The sequence below is a fragment of the Scyliorhinus canicula genome, chromosome 6 (assembly GCF_902713615.1).
Source record: "Scyliorhinus canicula chromosome 6, sScyCan1.1, whole genome shotgun sequence".
In the NCBI taxonomy this organism is placed as follows: Eukaryota; Metazoa; Chordata; class Chondrichthyes; order Carcharhiniformes; family Scyliorhinidae; genus Scyliorhinus; species Scyliorhinus canicula.
This window is the reverse complement of record NC_052151.1, coordinates 171,862,184-171,878,609: the sequence shown is the minus strand read 5'-3', so window position 1 is coordinate 171,878,609 and position 16,426 is coordinate 171,862,184. Positions and strand designations below refer to the sequence as shown.

Sequence of the window (16,426 nt, the reverse complement as noted above, 5' to 3'; positions counted from 1 at the left end):
CCCGATATAAACGCCTGAAGAATTTCCAGGTCCCTGGCCGCGCGGGGGCATGGCGACGACCTGCAGCGGTCGCGCCGTACAACATGGCGTCGGCTGCAGACGGGCCCGACCTGCCAAATAGTACCCCCCTGATAACCCCCTCACCACCCTCGGGCCACCCCCCACCAATCCCCCCAGCCCTCGCTGAAACCTCCCGCCCGGACAGCAGCACAGCTCCTGCCCGACCGCTGAGACCATGTCGACCGCCTGGTCGGGAACTTGGCTCATCAGGGGTGGAGCATCTCGGAAGGGCCTTCAGGTAAGGTCCTGAGGCCGTCCCAATGGCATGCAGCGGACGCTTCAACGATGGCGTTTTGGAGGGGGCAGAGTGTCTGAAAATAGGCGCCACTCCCGATTCGGTCGTAAAAAGGCGTCGGCAAGTGGAGAATCCGGCCTCTGTTCTCTTTTGGCCGAATAGTGCCCTTTTTGTCAGTGCAGGGCCGAAGGGACTCTTCTGTACTGTATGAGCCAATGATTCCAAACCAATGGTATTCCAGCATGTTAAAGGTGATGCATCCACTCATCTGAAAGAGCAAACCCATCATTGGGAACTCGGATTGTTTGCCCTGAAGTCCAGATGAATTGCCAGATCAATTCTGTAACAAGTAAAATGGTTGTTACATGTCAGTATTTTTTGAGCATTCTTGCTGAAGAACTTCTTTGAAAAATAGTTACTTTAAAATGTTGGGTTTAAAATGTATTCACACTCAAGTTTAGAAAAAAAAAAATGTGATCAAAAGTGTTTAATCGCTGTTGTTTTCCCCCAAAGACTATAAGCAAAGTAATTTAGTAATATGTTTCATAAAATGATGAACACCTCATATGTGTTTGGGAGTCACTGGACCCTTGTAGTTGTGAACAGAAAGTGCTTTCAAAGCAGTCAGAGACTCAGACAGCTGTGAGGATACAGGACCAGACATTTTGTTAGGAAACCGGACAAGAAGCCCCAACATTTTTTTTAAATTTGTGAAACTTTGAGGATAGGATGCTTCACCCTTTGTGTGATAACTGACCAATAGAATCATAGAATTTCCAACGCAGACGGAGGCCATTCGGTCCATCGCACCAGCCCTTGGAAAGAGCACCCTACTTAAGCCCACACCTCCACCTTTCCCCATAACCCAGTAACCCCACCTAACCTTTTTGGACACTAAGGGCAATTTATTCTGGACAATCCACCTAACCTGCACATCTTTGGACTGTGGGAGAAAACCGGAGAACCCGGAGGAAACCCGTGCAGATGCAGGGAAAACATGCAGACTCCACACAGACAGCGACCCAAGCCGGGAATAGAACCTGGGACACTGGAGCTATGAAGCAACAGTGCTAATCACTGTGATTCCATGCAGCCCGCATCTTTTATGTTTAAACAAACCTTAATTTAAACACATAATTAATCTCATTAACATGAGTTAAACAGTTCTTAAACACAAGGACAAACATAAACTTACTATCTATACCTGCGACTAACTCAAATTAAGCAATCCAATAGAGTTCAAATGCCACTTATAAATAAAGTTAACAAACATTACCTGCTTAAGTGTGTAGACCGTTTGGACAAAGAGAGACCTTTTCAGGAGCAGAACCAATACACTGCTTTTCAACCTGACAGCATTTGGCAAATTTGCTGTTTAACTTAAAATCCTTCCATCTTGTCAGACTCAAATCGTACGGCAAGCTGCAAAACCCCAGACAGACATGGCTCCTCCCCATAATTACATCATCTGTATTCCATTAAGATGCACATGACCTGCTTAGCTAGGGCTAAGTATAACTCCTCATAAATTATCTACTCTCCAGGGAATCTCCAGCAATCATAACAATCATATATGTAATCAAGTAAAACAAGAAATCACGGTTACCTCACCTTTTATGACTTCTTAATTACAGCTTTAGGAGACACATAGTCTGGATACCTTAATCTATGTTCTTTAACAATATTACTTTTACAAATATACATCTTAACCCAGGCATTTAATAACAATACTTGCACAAATATAAAATATAATATATAACAATTTCTATATTCATCACACAGCTAAACCCAAAGCATGCTGTGAGAGGTTGGAAAGCAAATATTTGCTTGGGAATTATTTTGTCTACATCAAGTAGGACAACCCATGAGCTAGAGATGTCTACCATGCTCATTATTTAATATTGTTATGCAAAGATAAATTTCCTGATTAGAATAAGTGAATCTGAATGCAACCTTTGCAATAAAGAAGCTTGATTATTTGTATCAAATCTCAGCTTTTTTTCCATTCTCTCTACCTCTGAACAAATTAAAGAGGTACATGCATTAAAGGCACAACTCTTCAGTTCAGATCACGTGGAAATATTCATGTTACACCCTGGGTTACCAATAAGATAACTAGATATATGAGCTGAAATTTCCTCTGGTTACATTTTGGAAGGACTGAAGATATTGTCTTTGGATCCTGCCACAACATCCGTTCCTTGATCAGCAATTTCAACTGCCTCAGGCTGAACAAGCCTGTTCTTATCATTCTATTTAATCCTGAGGTGATATTCCGACCCCATATCCTCTCCATCACAGAGATACTTCCAGCTTCCATTTATTGTCCACCTCCACCTCTGCCACAGCTTACCTGCAGTGGAAACAATTATCCATAGTATTATAACCGCCACTCTGAACTTCTCCAAAGCTGGCCTTTTATATCTTCACCCTTCCTAAACCTGAACTAACCCAAATTCTGCTCGACATATTATAACTTGTTCCAAAACGTTTTGCACCCATAATAAGATGTAGCAGTGCATTTGAACCTCCCTTTAATAAGGTCATGACCGATCTGATTGTGGTCTTAACTCCACTTTCCTGCCTGACCCATCCAACCTTAACTCCCATGTCAATCAAAAATCTAATTCAGTCTTGAAGATAGTCAATAACCCAGCCTCCACTGCTCCCTGTAGATGAGAACTCCAAAGACTCTTAGAGAAAAGTTTCTTCCTCATCTCTTTCTTAAAAGAGAGACCCCTTATTTTTAAACTGTCCTCCCAGTTTTTGACACTCTAAGGGGAAACATCTCAGGATCCACCCTGTCAATTCCGCTGGAAATCTTATATCTTTCAATGAGAACTCCTCTCTATCCTTCTAAACTCCAATGAGCTCAAACTGCTCAACTTTTCTTTAAAAGGCAACACCTTCTTCCTACAAATCTTTTGTTATTGGCAGTTAGTGATGTAAAAAGCAGGTGTGGCTTCCTTACCTCCAACTCAGCTGCCCTCAACACAAGGGGCACGATAGAATGGAAAAGTGTCTAAGTGTGATAGCGAGCAGGAATTGCTCCAAGGACCCGGGTTCAATTCCGGCCTCGGGTCACTGTCTGTGTGGAGTTTGCACATTCTCCCCAAGTCTGCATGGGTTCCTCTGGGTGCTCCGGTTTCCTCCCACAGTCCAAAGATGTGCAGGTGAGGTGAATTGGCCATGCTAAATTGCCCCATAGTGTCCAAATGGTTAGGTGGGGTTACTGGGTTGTGGGGATAAGGTGGAGGTGTTGGCTTAAGTAGGGTGCTTTTGTAAGGGCTGGTACAGACCTGATGAGCCAAATGGCCTCCTTCTGCACTGTAAATTCTAAGATTCTATGATTATCTCTGACTTACTTTGGCACCTTGTTCAGCGACACCATGATTTTCACATTTTCATCCTCCAGTTCAAATCATTCCTTGGCCTTATCCTTTTCCATCTTGGTAACCACCTTCAGTCTTACAACTCTCTAGGAGCTCTGCATTCCTTCCACTCAATCTCGTATGCGCCCTTTTCTTTTCCATATCACTGGCAGCTGTCCAGTTCCAGAGCTCTGGGAACTCCATTCGCAACCCATTTGCCTCTCTACCACACTCCCCTCTGTTCAGATTCTCTGTCTTTGACCAAATGATTGGTTGCCTATCTTGATGTGTCCTTTTTTTTGTCTTGATAATATTTTCCTAATTATGCTCCTGTGAGGCAGCTTGGGAAGTTCAACCATATTGGAGACCCTTTAAAATGCTGCCCACGTTGGATAATATGCAAACAACTGAGTCCAAGACACTCAGATCAATCACGGCATGACAGAATACTTAAACACTTGCGTTGGGAGCCCTATCTGGACCAAGCATGGGAGTGCTTTGCATGGGTAAGTTGTTCTGTTTTAAGCAGGTTAACTTACAGTTGGCCGCTGGTACACAACCGGGCTAGGTGGACTAAACCTTCCAAGGTAGGCCTGACTCACATCAGGCACAAGAGATTTCGGGGAGTGTTAAAGAGTGGGGGTGAATTTCACCCATCAGTCTTACTTTCTGCCTTTACCTGGAGACGAGGGTGTGGCACGACTTCGCTGTGTACCTCTTCAGTTTGAGGAAGTTGCTTCATTGCTGCTGAAATGATGGGAGGTTAAAAGAAAAACTGGAGCCAAACTTTGTCTCGGGCCCTTCCTGTCGGCTGCTCATTGGACAGCGAGCAGAACTTATTTGCATGGCATGTACCAGAGAACTGCTGCTCCGATGAAGATTGCTGATGCTTTCCTGGATTGTGTGACTCATCGGAGCGGTGGAGCTTCGCCTCGGATCCTTGAGACACACTCCCTGGCGCACAGGACACTTGGCGCTCTTCAGCAGCACACAGCCCGAGCTCCGCGTCAGGTAAGCAGCACCTTTGCCGACCGCTGAGCCTCAAGTCCCATCCATGTTGATGGATTTGTTCTGTTCTGTCATCTCAGGTGTACCTGTCGGGATCAATTTCTCAGGCAAACTTTGCCTTCAACTCTCAGAAAGTTTTCCGAAATTGTGTTTGCTGGCTGGCTTAAACTTGGACCTATTTGCATGACGAAGTTTAATTTCTCGCTCGCCTTTTGCTCGGCATTTTTTTTTTGTTTCCCCGTCTATTGGAACATTTTCCAGTGAAATTAGATTTAAAAATATATTGGCGTCCAGTCAAATACTGACCTACCTGACCCTCTCAAATTGGCAGTCATTTCTGCAAAACTGCTGTTTCCATTAACTTTAGTCTAAATGGCAATGACATTAAGATGTGTTGTAGTCAATACTCTACAATCTTTAGTTTTGCACCATCCTTGATCTATTCTAGATACACCAACTCCTCCAGTGACTGAGTTATTTTTTAATAAGAAAGATTTAGTTTTTGCTTTCCTTTGCGCAAATAAATCATTTACTCGAGTTGTGACCTGTTACAAGCTATAACATAAACTATTCTATCCAACAAGTTTTGTCAGCAATGTAGAATTGATATTTATCTTTTATCTGTTTTTTCAGAGGGGAATTCAAAACCTCTCAGCTAAACCGGTTCTGGATTTTTGAGAGAGGCTTTTTAACCTGGTGCTTGCTCAAGCGAGAGAGAGAGGAGAGAGAGAACCCCACTGCAAGAGGATGTTGAAAAACGGAGAACATTGTTTCCCAAACTCCAGCTACATCTCTTCGCTCGAATCGCCGCTATCCTGGGACATCAACGACCCCAAATTGCCCCAGGTGAGTGCACTTTCATAGGGATCCCAGAAAAGATACCCACTCCAGCGTGAGCAACATCTGGCCGCCTGCTTATGGACGCCTGTATTACCTGTGACCCCCCAGCTTGTGTTCTACCTCCTGGTGCAGTGGTGGGCAACCCTGCGGCCGGGGGCGCCATATGCGGCCCATGTGTGTTGTGAGCGTGGCCCACAAGGCATTTTGTTGACCGTTGCCCCAAGGCTCAGGGTGCCATTCCAACCGCACCGTCCCCCCCCCCCCCCCCACGACTCAACTGATACACACTTAAAGCAAGGGCAAGTGGAGTGAGATGCGTGGTGATTGGTGGCATGGGTAGCATAATGGTTAGCACTGCTGCCTCACAAGCCAAGGACCCGGGTTCAATTCTGGCTTGGGTGGCTGCCTGTGTGGGTTTGCACTGGGTTTGCTCTGGTTTCCTCCCGCAGTCCAAATATGTGTAGGTTCGATGGATTGGCCTTGGTAAAATTGCCCCTTAGTGTCCAGGGATGTACAGATTAGGTTAGGTAGGTGGGGAGGGGGTGGGTCAGAGGCTTGGTGCAGACTTGATGGGCTGAATGGCCTCCTTCTGCACTATTAGAGATTCTATGATTCTAACACTGACTTCTGTCCAAAGCATAAATATTTACTTTGTTTTTAATCAAATGAAATTGTCAATAGTTCTAGTGATATATAAATGATTAAGCATTTTCTACAACTGATTATAAAATATTCAGCGTGTATTAATTAAATGCATGTAATCTTATTTATGGGGGTCATAGTTAATGAGCAATCCTGACTTCAATGGTGCGGCCCACTGAGATGAAGGAGGCTAACTTACATAACCCACTCAGGAGCCAAGGTTGCCCATCATTGCTCTACTATTTATTCTATATTGAACAGCTCTACAAATTAATAGTGCCTATATATATATATATATCAATTTGGGCTTATTAAATCGAAGAGATTTTCAGCACCGAAGTTTATTTTAATTCCAGGTATGAAATCTTAATCACAACTTCACTGTGAATTGATGGCCCACTCCCCATATTAATTTTGGATGGCGACAGAAACAAGAGTTTAAAGTTTCAGGTCTTTCCTGGCCTTTCATCAGAACTCACTCTCCCTCCACAGTTGCTGCCAGACCTTCTGGGTTCCACCAGCATTTTCTGTTCATTATTACACATTTCTAACATTCTGTCGTTATGAATTTCTGACCAGAATTGTTCCCACTTAAAAAGTGTGTCGGCTCTACATTTCAAAAAGGGCGAGGGGAGAGGAGAGAATCGCCAGCACTGTTTGCACATAACTGGCGGATTAACTTGCAGTTAAGTTTGCGAATGTAGATCCCGTCCATTAGAAAACAATTCCTTGCACCCCCTTCTCACATTGCGGATTCTGTTTCCCCCTTACCGCCTCGTCGTTTCGTTTGTAAATATTTGAGATATTTCCGTCAAAGAATATTTAGATTTATTTTCTGACTGAGGACTTCAAGCCCCACCAAGTGACCACAGGAGAAAAATTACCCACAGAACAAATGCCAAATGCACAATTCGAGATGTATTGGCCGCTGACTCTTTCATAAGTCCTGAATGGGCAAGTGTTATATTAGAATACAGATCGACTCTTCTCCCTGGAAATTATTAAGCATTAAGTGGCTCGTTTCTGTCTGTCCATATCTTCAATGTGTTTTTCACATGAGGCGGGGTAGATGCTGCTGAACCTGCCCGCTCTGTTAGAGCTGAACTGAATGGTTATTGTTGGTCTGGTTCAGTGTGGTAGCGGTAGGAACTTGGTCAGAAGGTCGGGAGCCCCACTCAGGACTTGCACACATCGCCTGAGCCCCTTTCAGCACAAGGGTGCAAGCGGTTCTGCAATAATGGAAGTGTGTCCTTTAGATATAACGATCGGATATATTAAATTCCAACAACAATAATTGTTGAAGATCAGGCAAGTTCATGTCACAGCATGTGGCTACCAATTTTGTTTTTGCAACACTTTTTTAAAAATTCGCAATTCCAGTGGTCGCCAAGAAATGCGGGTGTTAGTATAAATGCGAGCCCTTTCTTGATTATTCCAGAATGCTTTCGGATATTTTAACATCGTGGACATAAATTCAGCTGCCCCGTGTCAGGCACCGTACTTCTCCAAAATATTTCCCAGTGATTGCTGAACATGGTGCTTGATTAAGAACTGTTTTTTTTTAAACTCTCAAAATGTGTTAAAATCAAGCAAATGAAAGCAAAATACTGCGGCTGCTGGAAATCGGAGGCAAAAGGATAAAATACTGGGAGGCTCAGAGGGTCTGGCACACAGCTCGGAGAGAGAAAATACAGCTTTTCGGCTGCTCTGACTCAAAGCAGTTATTTGTCTGCCCATTGTAAAGTGAACAAATACGAATAACAGCATTTCTTTTTACAAATAGCACAAAAGTCACTGCAGATAAAGATGGACACGAGATTTCCTGTTAAAAGACATTGCAATACAGCTCCAAAACCTGAAACCATTATATTGTCCATTTATTATAATGCACATATTATTATGCACATATAATATATGCATACATTATTTTATATATATATATATATACGCATATTGTTACATTTCGTTCACTGCTCTCTGATACATGATATGAATTGTATTAATGCATCTTTCAACAGCATGATTCTCGACATAGGTTATTTGCTACCGCTGTCTTCCTTCTGATCTTTTATTAATAATGTTCACTAAAGCTGAACTCTTCAATTAAACCACTGTTTACCACACTGGGCTAAATCGCTGGCTTTGAAAGCAGACCAAGGTAGGCTAGCAGCACGGTTCGATTCCCATAACAGCCTTCCCGAACAGGCGCCGGAATGTGGTGACTAGGGGCTTTTCACAGTAACTTCATTGAAGCCTACTCGTCACAATAAGCGATTTTCATTCCCCCCCCCCCCCCCCCCACAAAATCCACTGGATCTAATGACCTGAATGGTCTTGTCAAAATTAGAGACACGGTTGCCAACAACCATGTGTTCCTGACATTTTCATTTTCGATTGGGATTGAAGAAACATGTACAGCTGAAAGAAAGGGACATTTTTTTATTTATGTGTTTGATTTCCCTTTGAAGGATGTGCATCAATTGGACAGTTTCCAGGAGTGGACGGATTCCTATGTAAAGTTTATTTATAGTGCTGATGATAAAAACGCGCAAAGACATCAGAGCGGCTGGGCCATGAGGAATACCAACAACCACAACTGCCATATTCTGAAGAAATCGTGTCTGGGAGTAGTAGTTTGCAGCAATGACTGCTCCTTGCCTGATGGGAAAAAGATCTACCAGAGGCCCGCCATTTGTGACAAAGCACGGCAGAAACAGCAGAGTGAGTCCAATCTTACCAAATTCTCATTAATTTTGAAATTGCTCCATTTCTTTAATTATTTTCCTCATTTTTTTGTTATTATTGTTGAAAAGTGCTAGGGGGAAACTTATAAAACAATTTACAATATTGTTCCCGGTGACCACAAAATACTCAAGGCATTTTCAGAATGGAAGTCCTACTACATTTTTTTCGCTGCTGCTGACCCAGGGTCACCAAGTGCATCTAACCCAGGAAAATGGCACCAATGTTTGGTATTTTTGTAAATACACATTTACTCTGAGAGAAACTTACGGGAACGCACAAAAGAATTGGTCGAATTATACCAGAACTGCGAAGTTATACCTTTCAGGAAAGAGTGAATAAATTGGGCTACTTTTCTCCTGAAAAGATAAGATTGGAGGGTGACATAATGCAGGTCTTTACAATTATAAACTGTTTTCGATTGAGTAGATACAGAGTGTGTGTGTTTGTGGGCAAGAGACAAACCAGAGGTCATAAATACAATATAGCCAAGAGGAATTATATCAGCAATTCATTAGGAATTACTCACTTGATCCATGGATTGGTGAGAATGTGGACCTCACTTGAGCCTTCTTTGTTGTTGCATGTTTGTCAACTTATCCCCTTTTCCGATCGCTATGCTTCCATGTCCCATTTCCTTTCCCACTCAGTCCTGTGGTAAAATGATTATGAGAGTCCAAGTACTTTTAGGGATATGATGGAGAAGGGAATTAGAGGGTTGCGCTGATAGAGTTGGTAAGAGGCTCGAATGGAGCTTAAACGCCGACATGAACTGGTTAGGTTGAATGTCCTGTTTCAGAGCTGTCTGTTCTGGAAACCTCTATCCAAGTGAGTTTGTACTCATCAAATCAATAGCTGACTCATTAAAGCAGAAGGAAATATCTGGAATTGTTTACTCGTGCTTGCGTTAAATTCATTTTGCTGAAAGCCAGCTGAGGCAGTTGAACCAACAACGTTTATGATGCACAGAGCTGATGTTTGTTTGTTTTTGCTGGACAAGTCCTGTATGCTCCAATAACCGATCTGAACTATCGCAACTGATAATGGCCGTGAGAATTCAAAGTGGCCTCCCATAATGGCCGCACTAATGTAAATGTAACCCTATAGCGCATGATCATCGGGATTCTGATGTTGGACACCAGGCTTTAATCCAGGGCATTTACTCCAACCAGATACTGTGAAAATAAGTTGAATTTAAAAACTGAGATTAGATCACTGGGGGAAGAAAATATGTTTTCTCTTGTTGTTGCATGTTTGTCAATTTATCTCCTCTTCCGATCCCCATGCATCTATCCCATTTTCAGTTCCTGCCCAGTCCATCCCTGCATTTCAATAGCATGAATCAGAATGAATGCACAGAGCAAGTGGGAAATTGGGGGCGGCGCAGGAACAGGGAAGTCTGATCCTGTCCATCGTGTTTCAAGCAGATTTGGTGGTTCAGGAACCGTTGTCTGGATTCCAAGATCATTTCGGCATTTGTGAAATGGCAAGTCTTGTGTGAAATTTATTATGACCTAAAACAAACTATATAAAATGGACTGAAAATATTATGATGTGCAAACACAGATAGACAAAGCTATTGCAAAAGGACAAACGCAATTTAGGTTTTACAAATATTAGCGCAGAAGTAAATATAAATTTGGATACAGCATTGGGAACATGGATATTTTGCATTCTCCATTCTCGACTGAGCATTAAAACTAAACACAGTGTGCAGCATAGATTCACCAAGATGATGGCAGGGAGGAGAAGTTGCTATTTTATTCAAGTGAATACAGATCTTTTGGAATTCTGTTTGAACTGAATGTAAGTTATACCATGCTCAAAACAGACAATTCCAGAGATTTCAAACCATCTTATAGGAGCACAAAGTAATTCTCTCCCGGTTAAGTTGAACAGGTTATGGTGGATTTTGTTGAAGTGGCGAGGAAAATAAATTTTTATTGTTTGGAGGTGAGAATTTAGAAGAAATAACATTAGCAGAAAATGATTTGCTGCAAATGTAGTTGATGCAGATATTGGTGTACAATTTCAAGGAATACTGAATAAATACTTGAAGCACTTTGGGTGGCGCGATGTGACGGCAAGAGACACATGAGGTGGCTCCCGCTGGAAACCTGACCTTTTTACCCTTTTTCCCCGTGCCATGGGTCTTTAACTTCTTGGAAAAATACTAGAATTTGGTTGATTTCTCTGCGATGCCCAGAAATGAGCCAGAAATGATTTGGTCTAAAACCTGTCGACAGACTCTGAAGCCTCTCAGGGATCAACTGGAGGCAAGATGGCGGAGGCAGTTTCTTCTCCAACCACTCCACGAATGGCTGAAGCTTTCACCAGAATTTTGGCGATCAAGCTCGATAAATATCGAAAAAGCTTCTCTGCGGATCTTAAAGCAACAACTGAGGAGGCCTTGGCCCCCACTAGTTTAGTTCTTGAGACCATCGAAGCTCAGGGAGTCACAATTAAGGGCATGGAGACTGCGTTGTCAGGCCATAATGATCGGATCACTTCCTTCGAGTCCGGCCTTGCTTCTGTGACCAAAGTTAACAGGACAGCTAAGCTGAACGACCTGGAGAACAGATGTAGAAAACAGAATGTTCGTATTGTGGGGTTATCAGAGGGGATTGAAGGCCACACCCCTACTCAATACTTCTCGGTACTGCCCCACAAGATAGTGTGAGTGAGGATGTTCTTCCATTCTCCACCAGAATTAGACTTGGCCCGTCGTTCGCTTTCACCTAATAATAATAATCACTTATTGTCACAAGTAGGCTTCAATAAAGTTACTGTGAAAAGCCCCTAGTTGCCACATTCCGGCGCCTGTTCGGGGAGGCCAGTACAGGAATTGAACCCACACTGCTGGCATTGTTCTGCATTGCAAGCCAGCTATTTAGCCCACTGAGCTAAACCAGCCCCTTAAGCCTAAGGCTTGCTCCGGAGATCCTCCTCGTGCAGTGATTGTAAGATTTCATAGTTTTAAAGAGAAAGAGCTGGCACTCCGATGGACAAGAGAGCACCAGGATTTTATGTGGGAAGGCCACTCTATTCGGCTGTACCAGGACATGGGTGCAGACCTGACGAAGAAAAGAGCCACTTTTAATAGAGTGAAATCTACCTTGTACAAGAGTACAGTCAAGTTCGGGACGAAAGAGAAAATGCTGGAAAATCTCAGCACGTCTGGCAGCATCGGTAGGGAGAGAAAAGAGCTAACATTTCGAGTCCGATGACTCTTTGTCAAAGTTAACAGACAGAGAAAGTGGGAAATATTTAAACTGTGGAGTGAGAATGAAAGATGAGTCACAGCCACAGAAACCCAGAGAAACCGAGTGCTAATGGCCACAGCAACCAAGGGAAGGTGTGCTAATGGCAGTCCCCAGATAGAACAAAAGATGTGAAAGGCCAAACAGCAGAGAAACTAGCATCAGAGGATGAACTGTAGATGTGGGGGGAGGGGAAGCAAAGAGGAGAAAGGGTAAGGAAAGGTGGATAAGATTCCGGCGTGGGGGAGGGTTTAAATATATATTAAGAAATAAATAAATGGTAAAAGACAGTTAAAATGAAATGGGATGAAAACAAATGGGTCGAGGTGGGGTAGAGCTAATCATCTGAGGTTGTTGAATTTGATGTTGAGACCGGAAGGTTGTAGCGTGCCTAACCGGAAGATGAGATGTTCCTCCAGTTTGCGTTGAGCTTCACTGGAACATTGCAGCAGGGCAAGAACAGACATGTGGGCATGGGAGCAGGGTCTTTTGTTAAAATGGCAAGCAACTGGAATGTCAGGATCCTGAATGCGCACAGGCCGAAGATGCTCAGCAAAGCGATCACCCAGTCTACGTTTGGTCTCTCCAATATAGAGGAGACCACATTGGGAGCAGCGAATGCAGTAGACCAGGGGTGGGCAAACTTTTCCGTGCAAGGGCCACATTCAGAAATTCACAATTTTAAAGGGCCGCATAGTATATTAAGTAAAAAATTAATATTTAAAATAGCCAAAATAAAAGGTTTTTAAAGAAAGAAAAAGCAATTAATTTTTATTGATTAATATTTTAAAGTAGAAACTTCACATGAAACACATGTTGTACCGAGCAATGATCACCCTACTCAAGTCAACGTATCCACCCTATACCAGTAACCCAACAGCCCCCCCATTAACCTTAAAATTAAAAAAGAAATTAAAAAAAAAAATTTTATTATTTTTTTTATGACTTGATCTTGGTGGGCTGCATAAAGACCTTTGGCGGGCCAAATTGAAAGAGATGCAAGTGAAATGCCAACAGTCAAGTTCGGGATGATTTATCCAGCTTACCTTTGAGTAACGTTCGGTAAAAAAGACTTTTTTTGATTCACCGGAAGATACTGACTCAATTTATGCTCTGTTTAATCTGTTATATGGCTCAGTGTACGGGCACTTTGTATTTAGTTTCTTTTCATGTCTGTTGGTTGGATATATTCTTGATGTCCTCAATTATGTATGAGCGATTTCTGCTGTATGTCCCTTACATTAACCTATTTTTCCTTTCTCTTTTCATTATTATCACTTGGCTTGATTTTTGCAAGTTAAATAAGCTTTTACTCTCCAGTTGGGAGTCTCTCTGCTAACAACGTACGTTAGTTAACGTGAGTAGTATCAGAGTGTCTTCTGCAGCTCATACCAAATAGTTTTAAAATGAGCTTACAGTTTGTGTTTAGTTATGTTTTGTTATTTGTAGGTTTTAGGTTAAGTTATTGTTTGCTACCATTCCTTTTGATCTGGAAGAAGGTACTGAAGGCACTGTTGCTAAGTTTGCAGATGATACAAAGATCTGTAGAGGGACAGGTAGTATTGAGGAAGCAAGGGGACTGCAGAAGGACTTGGACAAAGAGAGTGGGCAATGAAGTGGCAAATGAAATACAATGTGGAAAAGTGTGAGGTTGTGCACTTTGGAAGGAGGAATCTAGGCATAGACTATTTTCTAAATGGGGAAATGCTTCGGAAAGCAGAAGCACAAAGGGACTTGGGAGTCATTGTTCACGATTCTCTTAAGGTTAATGTGCAGGTTCAGTCGGCAGTTAAGAAGGCAAATGCAATGTTAGCATTCATGTCAAGAGGGCTAGGATACAAGACCAGGGATGTACTTCTGAGGCTGTATAAGGCTCTGGTCTGACCCCATTTGGAGTATTGTGAGCAGTTTTGGGCCCCATATCTAAGGAAGGATGTGCTGGCCTTGGAAAGGGTCCAGAGTAGGTTCACAAGAATGCTCCTGGAATGAAGAACTTGTCGTATGAGGAACGTTTGAGGACTCTGGATCTGTACTCGTTGGAGTTTAGAAGGATGAGAGGGGATCTTATTGAAACGTAAAAGATACTGCAAGGCCTGGATAGAGTGGACGTGTAGGAAAAACTAGAAATAGAGGACACCATCTCAGATTAAAGGGGCGATCCTATAAAACAGAGATGATGAGGAATTTCTTCAGCCAGAGGGTGGTGAATCTGTGGAACTCTTTGTCGCAGAAGGCTGTGGAGGCCAATTCACTGTGTCTTTAAGACAGAGATAGATAGGTTCTTGATTAATAAGGGAATCAGGGGTTATGGGCAGGAGAATGGGGATGAGAAAATATCAGCCATGATTGAATAGTGGAGCAGACTCGATGGGCCAAGTGGCCTAATTCTGCTCCTATGTCTTATGGTCTTTTGCTTTTGGGTGCAGTTCTGCTCAACTATGATGCCATTTTTGGGTTGGGGAGAGAGGGTGGGGTGGGGTTCCGAATTAGTCTGCTGGTCTCTCTTTGTTGAGTCTTGGCTCGGTGGCCATCTTGGGTGGATCTTCTGGCTTTGTCTTATCTGTGTCCCTTCTTTAATATCCCCCCATGGGAATGGCTGATGCCGGTTTGAGGAGTGGTGGGAGACCTCCAATCTGACTGATTACCTGGAACATTAGGGGTTTGAATGGTCCTGTAAAACGGTCGAGGACATTCGCTCATCTTAAGAGCCTAAACTCTGATATGTCTTTTTGCAGGAAACCCATTTCCGTATGAAGGATCAGACCAGGGTGAGTTGGGCAAGTTTTTTCATTCTTGATTCAACAGGAAGGCCAGGGGCTTGCAATTTCAATTAATAGAAGAGTCCAATTCTCCTCATCCCGGATTGTGGCTGACCCCAGTGATTGATATGTAATAATTTACGGCACCGTGTCAAACACCCCAGTAGTTCTGGTCAATGTCTATGCCCCCAACTGGGTTTATATGAATTTCATTAACTCTCTGCTGGCTTCACTCCCCAGCCTCGACTCGACAATGTCAAAACAAACCTGCAGAGGTGTAACAACCTTCCTCTTTATTTGGCAGGCAGGAATCAAACATTAAAATGAACACACATCTAGATTTTTCTTTTTATTTCAATGTCTATACATTTTCCTGCCCCAGTCCTTCTTTATTAAGATTAATAAATTGATATCTGCCTTTATTTGGGTGGGTAAGAACCTATAGGGTATACTGCAGAGGGATAGGCAGACACAGGGGGCTTGGCCATCCCAAACTACTTTTTTTATTACCGGGTCACCAGTATCCCCAAAATCTTACTGTGGATCAGCGATGCCTGTTCAACTTGGGGCCAAATGGAGGCTCACTCTAGTACTACTTCCACTCTCCTTGCCATAGTTACTGCACCATCGCCTGTTTCTCCCGTTAGATTCTCCTCTAACCCAGTGGTTGTCACCTCTCTTAGGATCTGGAAACAGTTCTGACAACATTTTAAACTCCTTTCCTTGTCTTCACTGGCCCCTATCTGTAACAATCACCTCTTCTTACCCTCTGGGTTGGATTCAATATTTAACTTGTGGAAAGTGGAGGGACTTGAGCACTTTGGTGACCTGTTCATGGAGGGGAGGTCAGACAGTTTTAGAGAGTTAGCGAACAATTTCAGCTCCCCAACTCCAATCTTTTTCGCTACTTTCAAGTTTGCAACTTCTCTCGTACGGCTTTCCCTTCCTTTTGTCTGGCTTCTTTTTCCTCCTTGCTGAACAGGATTCTGTCCTTGGCTCTATCTCAGACCTATATGGCCACATTCTCTTGTCTGATCCCATCCACTAAATGGGGTGAGGGCAAAATGGGAGAGTGAGAAGGGCCGCATACTTCCTAGTGAGGCTTGGAGAGAGGTACTTTACAGGATCAACTCCACATTATCATGTACTTGGTTGAGCCTAATTCAGTTCTCAAGGCAAGAATGATTGGATTTTTCCCGAATGTTGAGAACAGATGTGATTGCTGTTTGCCTACCCCTGCTGATCATATGCATATGTTTTGGTCCTGCCCTAGACTCACCAACTTCTGAGCTTCCTTTTTTAGCACCATTTAAGAGATACTCCATTTGGAATTACTTCAATGTCCACCAGTGGCCATATTTGGGGTTTCAGACTCACCAGCAGTTCACTCTGGGGTAGAAGCAGATTTTATCGCCTTCGTTTCACTGACAGCCTCCCGGAGGCGGATACTGTTGAGTTGGAGGTCTCCTGTTTCGCCCAGTGCCTCTGGCTGATTCGGGGACTTAATGT

At 43.1% G+C, this 16,426-nt stretch overlaps 1 protein-coding gene across 4 annotated transcripts in view; it reads left to right on the top strand.

The window, feature by feature from the left end:
* Positions 1 to 4,482: 4,482 nt before the first annotated feature.
* Positions 4,483 to 16,426, top strand: part of LOC119967647 (chorion-specific transcription factor GCMa-like) — a 77,402-nt gene continuing 65,458 nt past the window's right edge. Inside the window, exons 1-4 of one of the 4 annotated variants that reach the window (XM_038800443.1) lie at positions 4,483 to 4,677; positions 5,308 to 5,520; positions 8,625 to 8,877; positions 14,894 to 14,926. In XM_038800443.1, coding sequence (XP_038656371.1) covers positions 5,422 to 5,520; positions 8,625 to 8,877; positions 14,894 to 14,926 — 385 coding nt within the window. In that variant the 5' untranslated portion in view covers positions 4,483 to 4,677; positions 5,308 to 5,421. Of the gene's footprint in view, positions 4,678 to 5,307; positions 5,521 to 7,281; positions 7,465 to 8,622; positions 8,878 to 14,893; positions 14,927 to 16,426 lie in introns of those variants that run through there. The other 3 variants (XM_038800444.1, XM_038800446.1, XM_038800445.1) reach the window with 3 other exon arrangements.